A 15,593-nucleotide genomic window follows, 5' to 3' on the forward strand; every position below is an offset into this window, starting at 1 on the left:
CACGACACCACACTGGCTCTCTGAGGGCCCCAGCCCCTTCTGGGAAACTTTCCAGGGACCGCATTCCAGTGGTGGGCAAGGCCAAAGAAAAAAGTGGGTGGAGCAACATATGCAAATGCTACTTTTGTACAGTAAGTTAGTTTCTATACACCCCTCTAGATACATTGGTACCTTGGTTCCCAAATGGCTTAGTTGCTGAACAAATTGGCTCCCAAACACCGCAAACCTGGAAATACGTGTTCCGGTTTGTGAAGGTTTGTCGGAAGCCGAACGTCCGACACAGCTAGTGCTTCAGTGGAGGGAGCTCCTGCAGCCAATCGGAAACTGTGCCTTGCTTTTCAAACGGTTTTGGGAGTCGAACGGACTTCCAGAACGGATTAAGTTTGAGAACCAAGGTACCACTGTACATCCGTCAAGCAGAGACATCTTCAGAGTTGAAGGATACATCTTAGCCAGGAGAAAAACACTAAATGGTCATGTGAGCAGGGTTGACGAAAGGGGGTTGGCTAGTGAGAGTCCCAAGGGGAAGACAGAGAAACTGGGGGGCGGGTTCATATTTGGTCCCTGGACCTGGGGTTCCCCATTTCTGATTTAGAGTATTTGTACCCCACTCTTCATCCAGAAAAGACTCCCAGAGCAACTCACATACAATCAGTTAAAAACAAGACAGTCTCTGCCTTCAGGCTTGCATTCTAAAAACCATAGCACAAAAGGAAAAGGGCATGGAGGGAAGAGGGGGGGAAACAAGTCAGGTGCCCATTCTTAAAGTTAAATAGTAGCTCTTATAAGGAACAGCTGGAAACAGTTCAGCAGCCGAAGAGGCCTGATGAAGCCAGTCTTTCAGCCACCAGAAGGTGGCAGCAGCAGCTATCAATACTGTATTTCTTTCGAAAAATGGACTGATCTATTCTACAGCCACCATCCCTGTGCCAGAAGGCTGGGGAGGGCGCTTGCAGGAAAAAGCTCAACCTGCTGAACTTCTGGCTGTGGTGCAGTTGGGAAAGTTGCAAGAGCCCTGCCTGAAAGCAAGAAGAAAACTTGGGTGCTCATTCCAACTCAGAGGGCTTTAAAAAGAGATGGGTCAAATTCATAGCCACAATGACTATGTTCTCCTTCAACGTGCCTTGGAATGCCTCTTGCAGGAAACCACAGGAGGAGAGCGTGCTCCTGCGCTCATGTGCCTCTTGCAGGCTTCCCAGAAGCATCTGACTGGCCAGTGTGAGAACAGGAGGATGAACTAGATGGGCCATTGGCCTGATTCGGCTGACTCTGATGTTTGGATGCTGCAAAGGACTGACAAAACTATCCTGCTGTCAGCTGCATTCACTTTGTGCCTCACCTTTCAATATCCTCTCTCCCTGATAAAATATATGCAAGTCCTTTCCAGTCATTAGGAAATCCAGGAAGAACATCATAAGAGCCTGCTGAATGAGGCCAATGTCCCATCTTGTCCAGCATCCTATTCTCATAGTGGCTTGTTGTTGTTATTGTTGTTGTTGTTGTATTTATATGCCACCCATCTGACTGGGTGGCTTCCAACATATATAAAAACATAATAAAAATATTAAGACATTAAAAACTTCCCTACAGAGGGCTGCCTTCAGATATCTTGTAAAAGTCAGATAGTTGTTTACTTCCTTGACATCTGATGGGAGGGCGTTCCACAGGGTGGGCGCCACCACCAAGAAGGCCCTCTGCCTGGTTCCCTGTAACCTCACTTCTCACGGATGCCTGTGGGAAACCATAATAATAATAATAATAATAATAATAATAATAATAATAATAATATGTTATTTATACCCTGCCCATCTGGCTGGTTTTCCCCAGCCACTCTGGGTGGCTCCCAGCAGAATATTAAGAACACAATAAAACATCAAACATTAAAAACTTCCCTAAACAGCACTCCTTTCAGATGTCTTCTAAAAGTCAGATAGTTGTTTATTTCCTTGACATCTGATGGGAGGGCGTTCCACAGGGTGGGTGCCACTACCAAGAAGGCCCTCTGCCTGGTTCCCTGCATCCTCCCTTCTCGCAGGGAGGCAACCACCAGAAGGCCCTCGGAGCTGGACCTCAGTGTCTAGGCTGAAGGGTGGGGGTGGAGACACTCCTTCAGGTATACTGTGCCAAGGCATCTAGCTGACCACTGTGAGAAGATGATGCTGGAGCCAATGGGACACCAGCCTCATCCAACAGGGTCTTATTATGTTCTTATGTCGCCAGCTAAGTTGAATAGAAACGAAAATTGCAATGACATTTGTTTGGGCTGGGAACATAGGAAGGCGTCTCACCCTGAGTCAGACCCACTTGCCCATCTAGTTCAGTCCTGTCTGCAGTGACCGACAGTAGCTGTCCAGGGTCCCAGGAAGGGGCTTCTCAAAGCCCTACATTGAACCCGGGACCTTCTGCATGATGCAAGGCAGATGCTCTCTCACTGAGCTGCAGCCCTTTCTCCCCAGCTCCAGATTGTTTTAATGTGCCCTGTGTAGGAGGTTCTCCCATGCCAGTTAGGGGGTGGCAGCAGTGCCAACTGGTGTGGTGCATTTGTACATAAACAACAAAGAGTTTTGCAGCACCTTAGAAATTACCAATTTTATTATGGCCTAAGCTTTCCTGGGACATGGGTGGCGCTGTGGGTGAAACCACAGAGCCTACGACTTGCCGATCAGAAGGTCGGTGGTTCGAATCCCCGCGACGGGATGAGCTCCCGTTGCTCGGTCCCAGCTCCTGCCAACCTAGCAGTTCAAAAGCATGTCAAAGTGCAAGTAGATAAATAGGTACCGCTTCGGCGGGAAGGTAAATGGCGTTTCCGTGCGCTGCTCTGGTTTGCCAGAAGCGGCTTAGTCATGCAGGCCACATGACCCGGAAGCTGCACGCCGGCTCCCTCAGCCAGTAAAATGAGATGAGCATCACAACTGGACCTAATGGTCAGGGGTCCCTTTACCTTTAAGATTTCCTACTGAAAGTGGAGGTGGCAGCCAAACCTAGCTGTGTACACATATATATTGTTGGTATATGATTTAGCCACTAGATGGCACTGGACTTACTTTAATTTAGCTGTTGTCTGGAGTTCCCTGTATCTGTTCTGCTTTTGCCTGAGACAGACCAGAAAGTTATTGTCTAGCTTCTTGACTGTCCTCCAAACTTTCTATGACATGGCATGAGCAGTAGGATCTGAACCCATCCATCAGGTTTTTTATGTTAAGGGAGAAGTGGTAGTATTCTATGCTCCCAGGTAATAGGAAATGTACACACTTTTATTTTTTAATTAATTAATTAAATTAAATTTTTTCATTAAATTTATACACCATTTTTTTTAAAAAAAAACCATCAAAGAGAATAAAACAATAAAATTATTGGTAAAAACAGTTAAAAGCAACTTTGTAAAACATTCAGAAAAATTAAAAACACCAGTGAAATAAAACATATGATAGGTAAAGGTAAAGGGATGGTTGAATGCTTATTGGTGATCCTTGAATAAAAAAGTGAAAGCATTAAAATATTTTTTGGAGGGGGACACATTAAAAGACACATCAGCATTCTACATAGCTGAGCAGGCTTGTTTTACCATTCGAGATTATACAGTATACTGTATGTTTTTGATGGTTTATAAACACTACTGTATTACAGAACCCAACAGGACTTGCATCTCCTCTACATAACCGCTTGTCTGAAGTGGGACAAAGTAATCCCATGAATGCCTACACTGAAATCAGTTCCATTGAATTCAATGGGGCTTACTCTCCCCCCCCCCCTCCAAAAAAGTGGATATAGGATTGCAGCCTGCTGTTGAATACATTTGTGTGTTTTTTTCAAAAAAAATATATTGGTTTTCACAACATTATAAACAAAAAAACACATAAAACAAACAAACATAAATCATAGCCTTATTGAAAATTACACTTATTAACATTGTTAAGTGACTTCCTTGCTTCGCCTTGGTTGAATTTCATTGCATATCCTTTTAACGGTTTTCCAAATCACAGTTCCAAATTTAACATCCTTAGATCTTCACATTATGAAATTAAACATATTAATTCATCACTTAACATAAATAAAATCCTAAGCCAATTAAGTATCTGCAAGCTATTTTCAGTTAATTTAACTTAAGATATTTAACTAAGTATTCCTTAAATTGAATCCACTCTGTTGAATACGATTGAGCTGCATATATTCCACAGGCCCGTAACACTGGAAAACACCTCCTTCCTCTCCTCCACCGCCCGCCCCTTCCGCGTTTCTCCAAGTTTTGTCCTACGTGGAAAGTGAATGAAAGAGGAGTGTGGAGGAGGGGAGGCGGGTGCGGAGGAGGAAACACCGCGCTCCTCCAGGTCAACTGGATTGGCGGGTGAGAAGCAGGAGGAGAGGGGGGTCTTTTAAGCGTTTAATTGATTGGCAGCTCGGACGGCCAAGAGCTTTGCCGGTTCGCTCTCCCTTTCCCGCCCATTTTCCATTCAAGAGGCCTGCGAGGCCGCCGGCCCTCGCCCGCGCCCGAGAGCCAATGCCGGCTGCGTAGGGGCGGGCTCGGGAGCGATGGCTCAGCCAATGGGCGTGGCCGGATCGGCTGAGGGAGAGGCGGCCCGGCCGGATCGTCTGTGGGTTTCGTCCGATGGCGGCGCCCCTTCCTTCCCGCTGAGGCGGCCGCGTATGGCCAAGAGCCGAGCGGGAAGAAGCGGCGGCGGTGACGACGGGGAGGCTGCCTCCGCCGCCCAGGCCGGCGGCATGGGCTCTGCGCCCCGCGGACCCCTGGCCGAGGCGGAGGAGGACGACGACGCTGCCGAAGACGAGGCGGCGTCGGCGGTAGCGGCCAGCGAGATGGACTCGCGGAGCTCCCTGGGCGGCGGCGGCAGCAGCTCCGACGGCGAGCGCCGCGTCGACAAGTTCGGCTTCCTCGTCGCCGACGGCGGAGACGGACCAGAGCAGGAGGCGCCGTGAGTGGCGGCGGGGCGCGGTGCTCGCTGGGCACTCTTGCCATGGGCAGGGGCACTCTTGCCCCTTTCGGGAGTGGGTGGGTATGGGCTCGCCTCGAGCCCGGGAGCGGCCGGCCAGAATCAGGAGGCAAGTGGTGTCCCACCTCTTTGTAGTAGCCTCAAGTGCGGCAGAGGCGCTCTCGCCATGCGCAGAGGCACTGTTGCCATTCCCCGGAGATTGGCCTGTCTCTGTTATTGGCATAGGTTCCTTCGCCGCCGCCGCCGCCTCCCCCAATAAAATATTTGAGGGGGCCGCCCCCACCCCCAGAGTTGATGGACATTGCCTTTCGAATGGTGTGCGCGTGCAAAGCACCATGCGATCGATTATACGGGGTGGGGCTTACTTGCCTCTCCCAATACAGTGGTACCTCGGTTTACAGACGCTTCAGGTTACAGACGCTTCAGGTTACAGACTCCGCTAACCCAGAAATAGTACCTCGGGTTAAGAACTTTGCTTCAGGATGAGAACAGAAATTGCGCGGTGGCGGGAGGCCCCATTAGCTAAAGTGGTACCTCAGGTTAAGAACAGTTTCAAGTTAAGAACGGACCTCCAGAACAAATTAAGTTCTTACCCCGAGGTACCCCTGTATTTTATTCAAGTTGGCATCCCATATTCTTGGGGAGGGTGGTGGGTGGAAGTTTCTGTCTCACACACACACTTCATGCGCACACACTTAGCAGGGCACTCTTGCCATGGTCAGGAGGCACTCTCTGTGCTAAGAACGATGAGTTGTGGTAGGAAAACCCTGTGGAAGTGAAACTGCAAGTGGTAGCTATATGTTTGTGGTGTAGAGGCGCTCTGTGGGCAAGGGTACTCTTCCCTGTTTGGGAGCTGGCTTGTGTCACTTCTGGGGGTGGGTAGGTGTGGGTGAGGGTGAACAGCTGGTGAGTAAGTTTCTGTAACACACACACACCCCAGTGGGCTGGAGTTTGCACCCAAGTGTTATAACCCCTGTTGCCTTTTGGGGAAATTGACTTGTCTCCCTTCCCGGAGTGGTGAGGTCAAGTTTCTCTAAGCCCAGTGACGCTGAGGCATTTTTGCCATGGGCAGGAGCACTCTTGCCTTTCTGGGAATTGTCCCGTCTTGCTGGCAGGCTGGGTGGGTGAGGCTGGACAACCAGTGGCTGTAAATTTCTGTAATCCCCAGCAGCCAGGGCAAGGGGGCACTCCTGCCGTGGGGTGGGGAGGGGTGCTGTTTGCATCCCAGAGGGATGAGCATTGACGGGGAGCCCTGTGAAGGGAGAATGGTTGGTGGGAGCTATATGCATGTGTAACCCTGATGGCCAGGGGTGCTCTTTCCATGGGCAGGGATATTCTTGCTTTTGTGGGCCGTGTTGAAAGTTGTTTCTAGGCAGAAGAGAGGTGGGTAAGCAATTGCTTTGGTAGTAAAGCACAAAGAGCTGCCTATTTTTGTAACCTCAAATGGGCTGGAGCAAGCTTTTCCCATGGGCAGAGGTTCTTTTGCTTTCGAGAGTTGAAGTCTAATTGTGTCTGAGGATGACCCGAGGCTGAAGAATATTGCTTTTGGCTACAGATGTCTGTTGCCTTCAGAGAGGTGCCAGGGCTCCAGCCTGCCTAGATTGGGGTGTGTCCCACCACCTGGCTTGGAGGGATGTGTGATTAAAGGGATTCTGAGGACCTCTTGTTACTCTAAACTCCACTGTGGTCCAGAATAAAATGGGGCCAAGGCTACTTGGTTGAAGCCTCCTACCCAGCTCCTCCCTGGGATGTCCCAGGATATGGTTGAGTAGAAGGCACTTTTCATGAGCTTGGGTTTTCACACTTTTTATTCTCCCTCTCTCTGTTTAGCGCTCTTGAGTCTGGAAACTGGTTTAGGGACTGAGTACTAAGGCATGGAATGGGGAGGATGTGTAGATTTTGGATTGCCAGATTTAGGGGAGGCCTCCCCTGTTCTTCCCAGTGAGGGGTGGAGGAAAAATGGAAATTGTCTCAGTGCAACAGTAGTGAGAAGCTGTTGCTGCTGAACCTCCCCTCTTAACAGTACCAGAGCCCTTCTGAGATATTGAAACAACTGAGGGATGAAGACTTTAGGCAGCAAACCCAGTCTAGGGGCATCTGGGCCACAAGTGCCTGAGGGTGACCAGGGTGAAACCACCTCCCTTGTTTCTGATCCTGGATGACATGGGAATTGCAGTGCAGGGAGTATTTTTGTTTTGAAGTCAAGAGGAGCTTTATCTGAGAGTAGCAGAGTAAGGCAGGCTTTAGGAATGCCGATGTTGTGGCTTGGGGAATGGATCTAGATTGCCAAATCCCCCTTCTCTGGGATACCTTCATCCCAGTCTCCACTGGGTGGGTGGTGGCAGTAGGCTAGAACTTGCTATATGGGCCTCTTAAAATCAACCTCTTTCCCCAAGTCTTCATGCACTGTTTTGGAGGGGGTGCCCTCCATCGTAGGATGTTTTGACTTCTTATGTAAGCTCCTTAAGTTGCAGTCTGTGTCCCTTTACTCTATCTGAGCCAGCCTGGAACTGGACTTCCCCAAAGCAATTTTCCCTCTCAGGGGCTGGTCTGCTGTAAAGCATAGATGATCATGTCCAAAGACACTAGGCAGTTGTCTTGGATAATTACCCTTCTCTCAGTTGACCGTGAGGCAGGTTAATGATTGTAAAGCATTTTTTCTGCTGCGCCACAGAAGCAGCAACTGTTTTGTTTTGCTTTGTATGGCTTTGACTCTGTGGCCTGCTTCCTCCCCATTCTGAAAGAAGACAATTGATCCAGGAGGAAACATTCCCTTCAGCATGATTTTTTTGGGAACTGAAGAGCATGATATCCTCTGAACTGAAGTAAAGGTGGGGGGAAGAAGCCACGTAACCCGTGACACTCTGGGGTGGGCGAGCCTGGGGAATGATTAATGCACACCTTGCAAATGAGACGTGTATTGCATTCCAACATCTCTTGTGTGAGAGTAGGTATACCTGTTTTGGTGAGAGCAGGGTCACTGTGGAAAGGTGGTAAGCTGGCTAGCATCCAACACCTGGCCCATCCCAGCCAGTTGGCACTGTTCACTTACCCACGTGACGCTGTAAAAAGCATGTCTCGATAGCGATATTTCCCATAGGGCAGCCTTCCTTTCATAGCTACCCAGCAATTTAAATATAACCCAGCCTTACAAATAAACCCGCGGATAATTTATTATATTTCTATAAGGCATTTATATACTTTCTGTCAAATGGATCCTGCAAAGCAGTTTACAGTAATGTTTGTACAACGAAACGAGACAATAAAAATTTTGTATACATGCAAATGGGGGGGGGAGTTTTGAAGCAGCTGTTTTTCAGCTTCTTTTTCCGCTACCCTCAGGACAAAGGGGTGTTTCAAAAGCCCCTGTGGTGGGGGAAGGAGGAGCCATGGCTGTTTAGATCAGGTGTGGGGAACTTTCAACCTCCAGATGTTGCTGAAATTCAGCTCCCATCAGCCCTAGAGAGCACTGCCAGTGTTTAGGGATGGTGGGAGTTGCCATCTGGAGGGCCAAAGCTTCCTCACACCTGGTTTAGTTTACTAGCCTGCTTGCCGATGCATATGGATATATAGTCATTTGTGGCACATTAAAAACTTGAATGCATGTTGAAGTGGAGATGCTGTCTTTTCTGCTTCCCAAATGATTCCCTGTTGGATGATGTGGAGAGGTGATTGGTTTTTTGTTTTGTATTTCCTACAGGTGACCAAGTTAGTAGCCTGCCATGTCTAACCTTTGTGAGTTATAGGAACAAGATGCCTTGCCGTGAAGGGGGAAACAGTACTGTTGAGCCTCGTCCCCCTCTTCCTAGGATAGGAGCATTGGGTCCTTTAACTGCAGAACCTAAACTACTGAGCTTCATTCAGTGAGCTGTGACTCACAAGTGGTTTGCAAATGGACCTTGGGTGGGGTGTATCAGTGGTGCTGCCACTGTCTCATTTCCCAACTTATAATACCGTATTTTTTGCTCTATAAGACTCACTTTTTCCCTCCTAAAAAGTAAGGGGAAATGTGTGTGCCTCTTATGGGGCGAATGCAGGCTGCGCAGCTATCCCAGAAGTCAGAACAGCAAGAGGGATTGCTGTGCAGTGATCCCTCTTGTTGTTCTGGCTTTTGGTCTGGTGCGTCTTGTGGAGCGAAAAATACGGTAGCTGCTTTTTCAGGGTAAAAGCAGGTGTTAGATGCAGAAATAGCCACACTCCACTATGGAGTGAAGCTGCTTTTGGCCACTTTTGTACACCAGCAAGCAATATGATGGTTCAGACCACCTGAGGGGGGGAAGCAGAAGCAGAAAAGAATAAAGGTATGAAATAGAAGCACCTCCTACGACATAATGGGTCAGTGTGACCAGCTGTTAACCGGAAGGTTGGTGGTGGAAGCTCACCCAGGGACAGCTGTGGGCTCTGTGTTGAAGCCTGAGATTGAAGGTGGATCCTGGTTGGCTGTAAAGGAGTTCCGCAGAATTGATTTGTTTTTGTTTTTTTCAAATGGGCTTGTTAATTTCACTTTTGCTGTCAGAAATGAGGAAGTGAAAATGACACATCCTGTTCACTACCCTGGAACAATGGGAGTGGGTGGCCTTCAAACAGTATACCAGTAGGCAGATTAAAAATCGCAAGAGGTTCACAGAATGGGTGAGGCACTCCCTGACTGGGGGGTAGGGAGAGAGAGAGGAGGATAGACTTAAAGCAGTGAAAACACCCTGTTTTCGTTTATTAAAAAAACACATAGATTCGGATTCGAACTTGTAAACTGGGGCTATACTGCGAGGGAGCACTGAGCCTACACAATATATCCAAAATCTACTGACAGTGTAGGCGTTGGACATGGGATGGTAGAGGAATTTGTGTTGCTCAACTTGTATCTCTCTGATTTCCCTTTCTGCTCATGCCTGCAGCATTAGCCTATACCAGGGGTCAGCAAACTTTTTCAGCAGGGGGCCGGTCCACTGTCCCTCAGACCTTGTGGGGGGGGGGCGTACTATATTTTTTGGGGGGGGATGAACAAATTCCTATGCCCCACAAATAACCCAGAGATGCATTTTAAATAAAAGCACACATTCTGCTCATGTAAAAACACCAGGCAAGCCCCACAAATAATCCAGAGATGCATTTTAAATAAAAGGACACATTCTACTCATGTAAAAACACTGCTTCCCAGACTGTCCGTGGGCCGGATTTAGAAGGCAATTGGGCCAGATCCGGCCCCCGGGCCTTTGTTTTCCTATCCATGGCTTATACTGTACAGTATTAGATATTGCCACTTATTAAAAGGTGCCTGCACTGTCTGTGCTTTTTCTTCTTCTGGTAGGAATCTCAATGAATGTGGTAGCTGGAGAGAAACTGGTATTTTCCTAGCAACTAAAAATAAAATTGTGGCACTACCTTCATTGAAGAAATACATCTTGGATACTTGCTTTTGGTGTGAATATACCTAGGTCTGAAATATTGTCCAGCACTTTCGGACTACCTTGTATTGAAAGGAGCAGGGGCACAACTGGACAGCCTGATCATCCTATCACAGCAGACCTGTTAGCTCTTACTGTGGCCCCAAATGGACTGAGGTATCTAAGAACATGCTACCTCCTGTTGGGGGTTCCAAGGTAAGCCATTGTTTACCGGACCCAGTTGACTTAATTCAGTTGCTTCTAGTATTGAGAGGAGATCTGGTGTGTTTAGTAAGAAAATAGTACGCCGAATCAAAGAGGCGTAGGGATTGGAGTGTGGGTTTCTCCGGTTGAGTTCATGGAGACTAGGAGTCAATATTTGCCACCCACACATAGCAAACGGTTGATGTTCAGGGCTGTTGGAGGATATGCAGACTGAGTGAATGTTGCTTTTTATGAGAGCCTTTGCCAGACTGCGAGAGCTCCTTAACATGCAGGAGGAGTGTCTGGAATATGTAGCAGAGGAGATAAGTGAGAGTGAAGGAGAGAGCAAGCAGCCACTACTGCAGTGTGCTGATGCCAGAGCTACTCCCTCTTGTTGCTTCGTTGTATATATGAGAGCATGAATCTCATTCGCTGGGAGGCTATGGCTGTTGCACAAAACACCCAGAAAAGGTTGCAATGAAAGGAGATTTGGGAAATTAGTCCCTGTTACCTTGGCTGCTCTGAGTGTGGTAGTGACTCCCAAATTGGGTGCTGTGTCCCCCACTACCTCTTTGAGCTCAGAGGCCCCATGAGGGATTGATCCTGTCTCCTGCTCATATGAACTGTGACATCAACTTGAGGGCGGGCCTTAGGATGTATTGGGATTCCACAGTGCAGTCTGCTGCTCTACTGTGGATGGGCACAACATTACCATAGAAGCATCTTTATTAGCTAGGGAACATGGTGCCATCCCTGACTGACTGATCCAAAGGGTATGATCAGAGGTTTGGAGGCAATATTAACTGGGCTATTTTGCAGTCTTAAGAAGAGTTCCAGGTCAGAGTGATCAGGAAAACCTATGTGCATCTCATAAGTATACTTGAAAGATGACAATTGGAACAGGCATCCCGAAACTCGGCCCTCCAGCTGTTTTGGGACTACAATTCCCATCATCCCTGACCACTGGTCCTGTTAGCTAGGGGTGGTGGGAGTTGTAGTCCCAAAACAGCTGGAGGGCCGAGTTTGGGGATGCCTGATCTGGAACATAAGAGTCTGCCTTCTACTTCTCCCCACTGGAAATGGAATGAATGAGAAGAGGGGGTTTTCCTCCCTGGCTGGAGCCTTGACAAAAATTGCTCCTCTTAAGGAACTGGCAACAACAAAAAATCAGGTAGCAATTTAAGGGAAAGACCCCTAGGAAGCTGCCTTATACTGAGTGAGGGCTTAGCATTGTCTTCATTGACAGGCAACAGCTCTCCAGGACTTCAAGTGGGTTTCTCTCCCAGCCCTGCCTGGAGATGCCAAGGATTGAACTTGGGACCCCTGCATGCAAAGTGCTCTATCTCTGAGTTACAAGGAAATATTAAAAGAGGGCAACAAACATTTGAGTCAAGGCAACTGTATGCAAAATGCATCTCTTAGGAACTTTCATCATGATAATTTTTGCTTGGAGTTTCTGTTCTAAACAAAACAATGCAATAATAATCTGAGATGCAGAATAGGTTTTTACTGTCCTACCTTATCCTGGTAGCCATGGATGGATTTAAAGCTCCATTCAAAAGAAACAAAATCATAGAATCCCCGAGCTGGAAGGGACCCAAGGGTCATCTAGTCCAACCCCCTGCAATGCAGGAATCACAGCTAAAGCATCCATAACAAATGGCCACCCAGTCTCTGCCTTAAAATAGCATAAGGGTATAAGGTTTCTTCCATCTTAACCTACCTTCCATTAAACTTTTCAGAAGCATTTCAGAAGCTCTCAAATGGCCCAGAGTCTGTCTCTGCAGCTGTGAGGTCTAAAGAAACCAACTTATTCTCTCACAACTCTGTGGCAGTTATCAGAGTTTGATTAGAGGCTTGTAGGTGCCTCCCCCCCTGCTTTCTGTTTGCGGTGCTTTTAGATCTCTTCACATTCCTAGGTTGCTGGCATGAAGGTTGCAAGTGAAACCACTGACTGGGAACAAACAGTTACTGAGACTTCTGCTATCTCAGGCTTGCAGATAAATCCACAAACCTAACCTATTACTAATTTTTGGCTTACGAGCATTTAATAGTCTATCCTTTAGCCCACACATAATGCTGTAGTGTTGCTTGTTACCCGACAACAGCCTGAAAGGAAACTGAATGATCCAACAACAGTCTCTCTCTTCCTGTTTATCAGACTTCCCTTACCTGGTGGCCAGGAAGGCAATTATTCCACACTGCAGGTGAGCAGCAAGTGGCTGTTGTGAAAGCGACACTCTCATCTTATTCTCATTGCCTAATCCTTGTTTCATGAACTGCCCTGTAGCTACAGGCACTTTGCATATGCCACGGGGCATGCTAAAGGTGTTCTTATGCTAAAGGAGTGCTTCATTCGAGTCAAGAACCTAGGAAGTTGCCATGCTGAGGGTTGCATTCCCTCATGGGCAACATTTAAGGGGCCACTGCCAGGTGTGGGCAGGGCAAAAAATAGATGGGATCAGAGGCAGAAGTGGCTGGAGCAACACATGGCTCTTTCCTTTGTACATTACTCTGTTTTCCAGACAAGCAAACATCAAAGGGTTCTATACACACCCCTCTCCCCATACAGGTAAAGGTAAAAGGGACCCCTGACCATTAGGTCCAGTCGTGGCCGACTCTGGGGTTGCGGCGCTCATCTCGCTTTACTGGCTGAGGGAGCCGGCACACAGCTTCAGGTCATGTGGCCAGCATGACCAAGCTGCTTCTGGCAAACCAGAGCAGCACACAGAAATGCCTTTTACCTGCTGGAAGGTACTTGCACTTTTTGGCATGCTTTCAAACTGCTAGGTTGGCAGGAGCAGGGACCAAGCAACGGGAGCTCACCCCATCAAGGGGATTCAAACCGCCAACCTTCTGATTGGCAAGTCCTAGGCTCTGTGGTTTAACCCACAGCGCCCCCCCCCCAAATACAGGTAGGAGAGAGCATTGATCAAAGTTTAAGGACACATTGAGAGGTGAAGCCTGGGGAGGAGGCATGGCTAGGGAGAGGCCTGAGGCCTGGATTGAGAGACCGTGCTACCTAATTTATATGCACGCACACGGAATACACATCCTGTTAATGTGCGAGAAGCAGTTTGGTGCCTTTTCCAGATTTCTCTGATTTTGCTGCAGTTTTAAATATTATTTTGGTCCAAAGTCTCTCATTTCCAGGAAAGATGGTGACAAAGGGGCTAGAGAACAGAAAAACAAAGATTAGAGGGAGAACAGATGCAGCTGTGGTAGGAGGCAAATGCATCCTGCTTGGATGGGTGCCCGGGGGCAAACAGTGGAAGACCTGGCAGACCTCTGCAGCTGGGAGGTTGACCAGCAGACTGCATTAAGCACTTTGAGTGGTACATTGAAAGTATGCTTAATGTAGCCTTTCCCATTCAGGTGTCTTTCCAGACCCACTTTCTACAAAAATTAAGATATTTTGTTTAGTTTTGTTTGTGATTGGGAGTTGCCTGTTTGGGGCTGTGCATCTGCTTTTGTCCTTAGGTTAATACAGGAGGCAAAGTACAAGACACTTTCAGCTTGCATAAGGGTTATGTTCCGGGGACATGGGCATAGCTAAGATTTATTTTAGGGGGGCAGGCTTTATATTCGGGGGCAAAACAGAGTTATCTGCAACACAGTTGGTCAGTTAGCTGCAGGCAATAATGCTTCAGAACACCAGTTGTTGGAAACCACAGGAGGGGAGAGTGCTCTTGTGCTCAGGTCCTGCTTGTGGGTTTCCCAGAAAAGGCATCTGGTTGGCCATTGTGAGCAAAGGATGCTGGACTGGATGGGCCAGTGGCTTGATCCAGCAGGATCATCTTATGTTCAAGGGAGGAGGGAAGGAAAAGGGGATGGCAGAGAGAAAAAGTCAAGGTATTTCACCCCAGACGTGAAACCTTTCCCCATCCATTACCAGCACGACCCCCACTTGATTACCTTTGAAAGGAGTATAGCCTTCAATAGAAAGAAAGTTCCCTGCCCTTTCAGTAAATGAGATAAACCTAAGCAATATCTTTGCTAAAGGCATGCAGCCTTGAGAGATCACCGTCCACAATAAATGAATAATAAGACCTGGACAGGGCAGGTCTCCTTGTGGGGAGATGTCATGTAATATTATGTTTGCATACAAACATACTGGGTGGGGCATACCTGCAAACTGGGTGTGGGGCAGTTCTTAAATATCATTTTTTTTTAAAAAAAGAATAGCATCTGTTCCCCCAAAAGCAGATGTCCGGAGCCCTCTTCCCTCCTACTGCCTTGTCTGTGTTATCCCTCCACAATCAGGAGGCAGAATGCCTCTGAATGCCAGTTACCAGGAATCCAGGTGGGGAGAGATGTGTTGCACTCAGTTCCAGCTTGACAAGCTTCCCATTGGGGCATCTGATTGGCGAGAACAGGATGCTAGATTAGATGAGCCACTGGCCTGACCAGTGACCAGGCTCTTCTTTTCCAGCTGAGTCAAATACATGTAGAAAACCTTCTTTAACTAGAAGCTATTTTTTAAATTCTAAGTTAAAGCTCATCAAGTTGTCATCTTGCTGCAAGTGGACATTATAGCCCTAAAACTGGCCGCACCTACGAAAGGTTGACTCAGAATTGTTGAGACAACACGCTCCTGAAGTTGCAATGACCCATTTTTTTACCTCAGTGGTTGTTTGCAAATGGTGCAGGTCTAATATGCCTTCAGAGTTGGGTAAACCATTTCCTGCGCCCTAAGGGCAGAGTGAGATGTCAGGTTCTGGGCATCTGTCATTTAAATTATAATGTGGGGAGCTGTCCTCCCCATATGTTTTGACAATACTTGTACAGCTTGCCTGTAAATAACATGTCTTTTAAAAATTGGATTTATTAGCAGCTCATCCTCATCTGTTCTGTGCTGACAAATAGCATCAGAAGCAAGATCTAGCCTAATGAATCTGGTGGTTTGCTCTTTTTTAAAAAAAAGAAAAGAAAAGAAGGGTGAGTGGGGTGTGTGAATTGTGCGTTTAAAACTAGGTCAAAGCAGGGCCTTTGCTCCACATTAAAATCCCATCTAGTTCCTAAAGTAATGCTGCACTAGGCAGAGTGGTGGGATTGGGAT

At 47.6% G+C, this 15,593-nt stretch overlaps 1 protein-coding gene across 1 annotated transcript in view; it reads left to right on the top strand.

Annotated features, from left to right (window-relative positions):
- Nucleotides 1-4,515: 4,515 nt before the first annotated feature.
- The window catches only part of TBC1D10A (TBC1 domain family member 10A), a 37,440-nt gene continuing 26,362 nt past the window's right edge, over nucleotides 4,516-15,593 (top strand). Inside the window, exon 1 of the mRNA XM_083417795.1 lies at nucleotides 4,516-4,928. Coding sequence (XP_083273921.1) covers nucleotides 4,531-4,928 — 398 coding nt within the window. The 5' untranslated portion in view covers nucleotides 4,516-4,530. The remainder of the gene's footprint in view (nucleotides 4,929-15,593) is intronic.

This window comes from Podarcis tiliguerta, assembly GCF_965153285.1.
Source record: "Podarcis tiliguerta genome assembly, chromosome: 16".
NCBI lineage: Eukaryota > Metazoa > Chordata > Lepidosauria > Squamata > Lacertidae > Podarcis > Podarcis tiliguerta.